We start from the raw sequence: 2,381 nt of genomic DNA, 5'->3' as shown, positions 1-2,381 counted from the left end.
CCCCCCCCACCCTCGCAGCACTGGAGACCCCAGAGCAGGGCCCAGCAAGGGGAGTTGGGGGTGCCAGGCAGGCAGGGCGCAGGCAGGGACGGACTCTCCCCCCACGTGCCCCCTCCCATCCCTGCTGCCCGTACTCGGGGCTGCGGAGAGCACAGCCCCACTGCCAGGGCGGGGAGGGATCTGCACCCCCAGAAGCCCAAAAAGAAGCATCCTCAGCCACCAGAAATAATAATTATGTCACCCAACGAGCTCTGTCTAATTCCGGAAAAACAACAGAGCCGTCGCCAGCGCGAGGCGAGGAGAGGAGAAGGGTCCCAGCCGCTCGGGTTGCCTTGGTGACGGGACGTAAATCTGCATTCGCCAGGTTTCCCCGCACGCAGAGCAAATCGGGCCCGGTGCCGGCGCAGGGCACTGGGAGGGGGCTGGCGAGGGGGTTACGATCACCAGAGTCGGGTGCAAGGGTCCCGGGTGGGTGTCCAGGTGAGTTTCTCCTCTCCCCACTTCGGTTCTTGGCTGCTTTTCGCCGTCGTCAAAACTGCACGGCACCAGGGGAGATGTTGAACATGGAGGGGTCGAATTTCTGGCCGCGGAAGGGGGAGCCCTCGGTGTCCCAGCCCTTCTTCAGCATCTCGTGCACCTTCTGCAAAGAGGCCACAGGCTCCCATCAGGCCGGGGTTGACGGGTATGGGCTCAGCCCGCAGGTGTCAAGGCTGCGTGGGCCCCCCAATGCATCGCAGGGTGTCGTGAGGGTTCAGCAACGGGCACCCCTCCACCCTGGGTGACGACAGCAGCGATTCCCAAGGGCACACAACCAACGCCCTGATTCACCCCCCCACCCCCCCTCTCGCCCGCCCAGGGCACACGGGGCCGAAGGCAGCGATGGGCGGTGAATGGTGGCTCCACGCTCCGGCTGAACCCGGACCTGCGCGGGATGAACCCGGAGCAGAGCGGGGAGGCAGCAGTGCCGAGGGGAAGCCTGGCGGTGCGGGACCAGCACAGCAGGGTCTGGGTTCACAGGCACCTGCCAAGGCACTGGGAAAGGGAAGACGGGAGCCTGCAGGCTAAAGACAGTGACTAGCAGAATCTCACCTCCCCAAAATGGAGATGTGGGGGGACGCTGGGTGAGGAGCTCTGAGATGAGCTGAGATGTGAGCTGCCCCATGCTCCAGCCCTTTTATCAGAGATGGGACCCACGGAGGAGCCAGAGGGCACGTGGCAGGGCTGTGCTGATGGCGCGGGGTGGCTAGCACTTACCAGCTCATGGCTCTGGGGCTTGCCCTGCAGCTTCTGGTGATAGTCGAAGGTGAGGCGGTCCAGCACAGCGTGCTCCTCCTCATCCACCGTGGCCATGGAGCGCTCCTTGTTGATCTTGTCGATGTCGATCTGCTCCTCGCCCTCCAGGATGGCGTTCCACCAATACTCGTCTCCTTTGTTCAGGTTGATCTGAGGACGAGGTGTGGGTCAGAGAGTGGGGAGAGGAGCCCCTGTCCTGTCCCTGGGATGTGTGACACCCCACCTGCCCCACACCTTCATGGCAGCCACTGACCAAGCCCCCTTCATGGCTGGTGGAGGGGCAGAAGCACTCGGCCCTTCCTCCCTCGGTGGTCCGAGGGCTCTGCACAGCTCTAACGTGGCCCTTCACAGCCCCTGCTCAGGCCTCTGGGACGGACAGTGCAGCTGAAACCTTGGCCCATGCCACAGTCTGAGGCAGGGACAGGCATCCTCCGCGCAGGTAACGCTGGCCTGGAGCCGCACAGCTGGTGCAGCAGCAGCAGCAACATGGTCCAGGGCCCAGAGAGCCAGGCTGGCTCGTCTGCAGCCACCCAGGAGCTGAGAGCCCAAAGGATCCATCAGATGAAGAGGCCCTTGCCCAGCAGGGGCTAAGGCTGGGGCTCCTGCACTGCAGCGCTGCCATGTCGCGTTTCGCTAACCCAGAAGGAGCTGTTGCCTGGGCTCCTCTGGGGCTTGCCCCATGGGTGGGAGTGTGGGCGTCAAAAGAGGTGAAAATCCCAGAATCATCCGGGTTGGAAAAGCCCTTGAAGCTCCTCCAGCCCAACCATGACCCTCCCCCTGACCGTTCCCAACCCCACCAGATCCCTCAGCGCTGGCTCAGCCCGACTCTTCAACCCCTCCCGGGATCCCGGGGACTCCCCCCTGCCCTGGGCAGCCCATTCCAACGCCCAACAGCCCCTTCTGCACAGAAATCCTTCCTCAGAGCCAGCCTGACCCTGCCCTGGGCAGCTTGAGGCCATTCCCTCGGGGCCTGGCGCTGGGGCCTTGGCTCCAGAGACTCATCCCCCCTCTCTGCCCCCTCCTGGCAGGGAGTTGCCGAGGGCCAGGAGGTCTCCCCTCAGCCTCCTCTTCTCCAGACTGAACCCCCC

The 2,381-nt window shown here is 64.4% G+C and overlaps 1 protein-coding gene across 1 annotated transcript in view; it reads right to left on the bottom strand.

Annotated features, from left to right (window-relative positions):
- Positions 1-6: 6 nt before the first annotated feature.
- The window catches only part of LOC113488137 (2-oxoglutarate dehydrogenase, mitochondrial-like), an 83,236-nt gene continuing 80,861 nt past the window's right edge, over positions 7-2,381 (bottom strand). Inside the window, exons 23-24 of the mRNA XM_026863164.1 lie at positions 1,255-1,443; positions 7-640 (exon numbers count right to left, since the gene is read on the bottom strand). Coding sequence (XP_026718965.1) covers positions 530-640; positions 1,255-1,443 — 300 coding nt within the window. The 3' untranslated portion in view covers positions 7-529. The remainder of the gene's footprint in view (positions 641-1,254; positions 1,444-2,381) is intronic.

The sequence above is a fragment of the Athene cunicularia genome, assembly GCF_003259725.1.
Source record: "Athene cunicularia isolate RWA chromosome 22 unlocalized genomic scaffold, athCun1 chr22_part2, whole genome shotgun sequence".
In the NCBI taxonomy this organism is placed as follows: Eukaryota; Metazoa; Chordata; class Aves; order Strigiformes; family Strigidae; genus Athene; species Athene cunicularia.
Note: the sequence above shows the minus strand (reverse complement) of the source record. Positions and strands in the feature narration are given on the sequence as shown.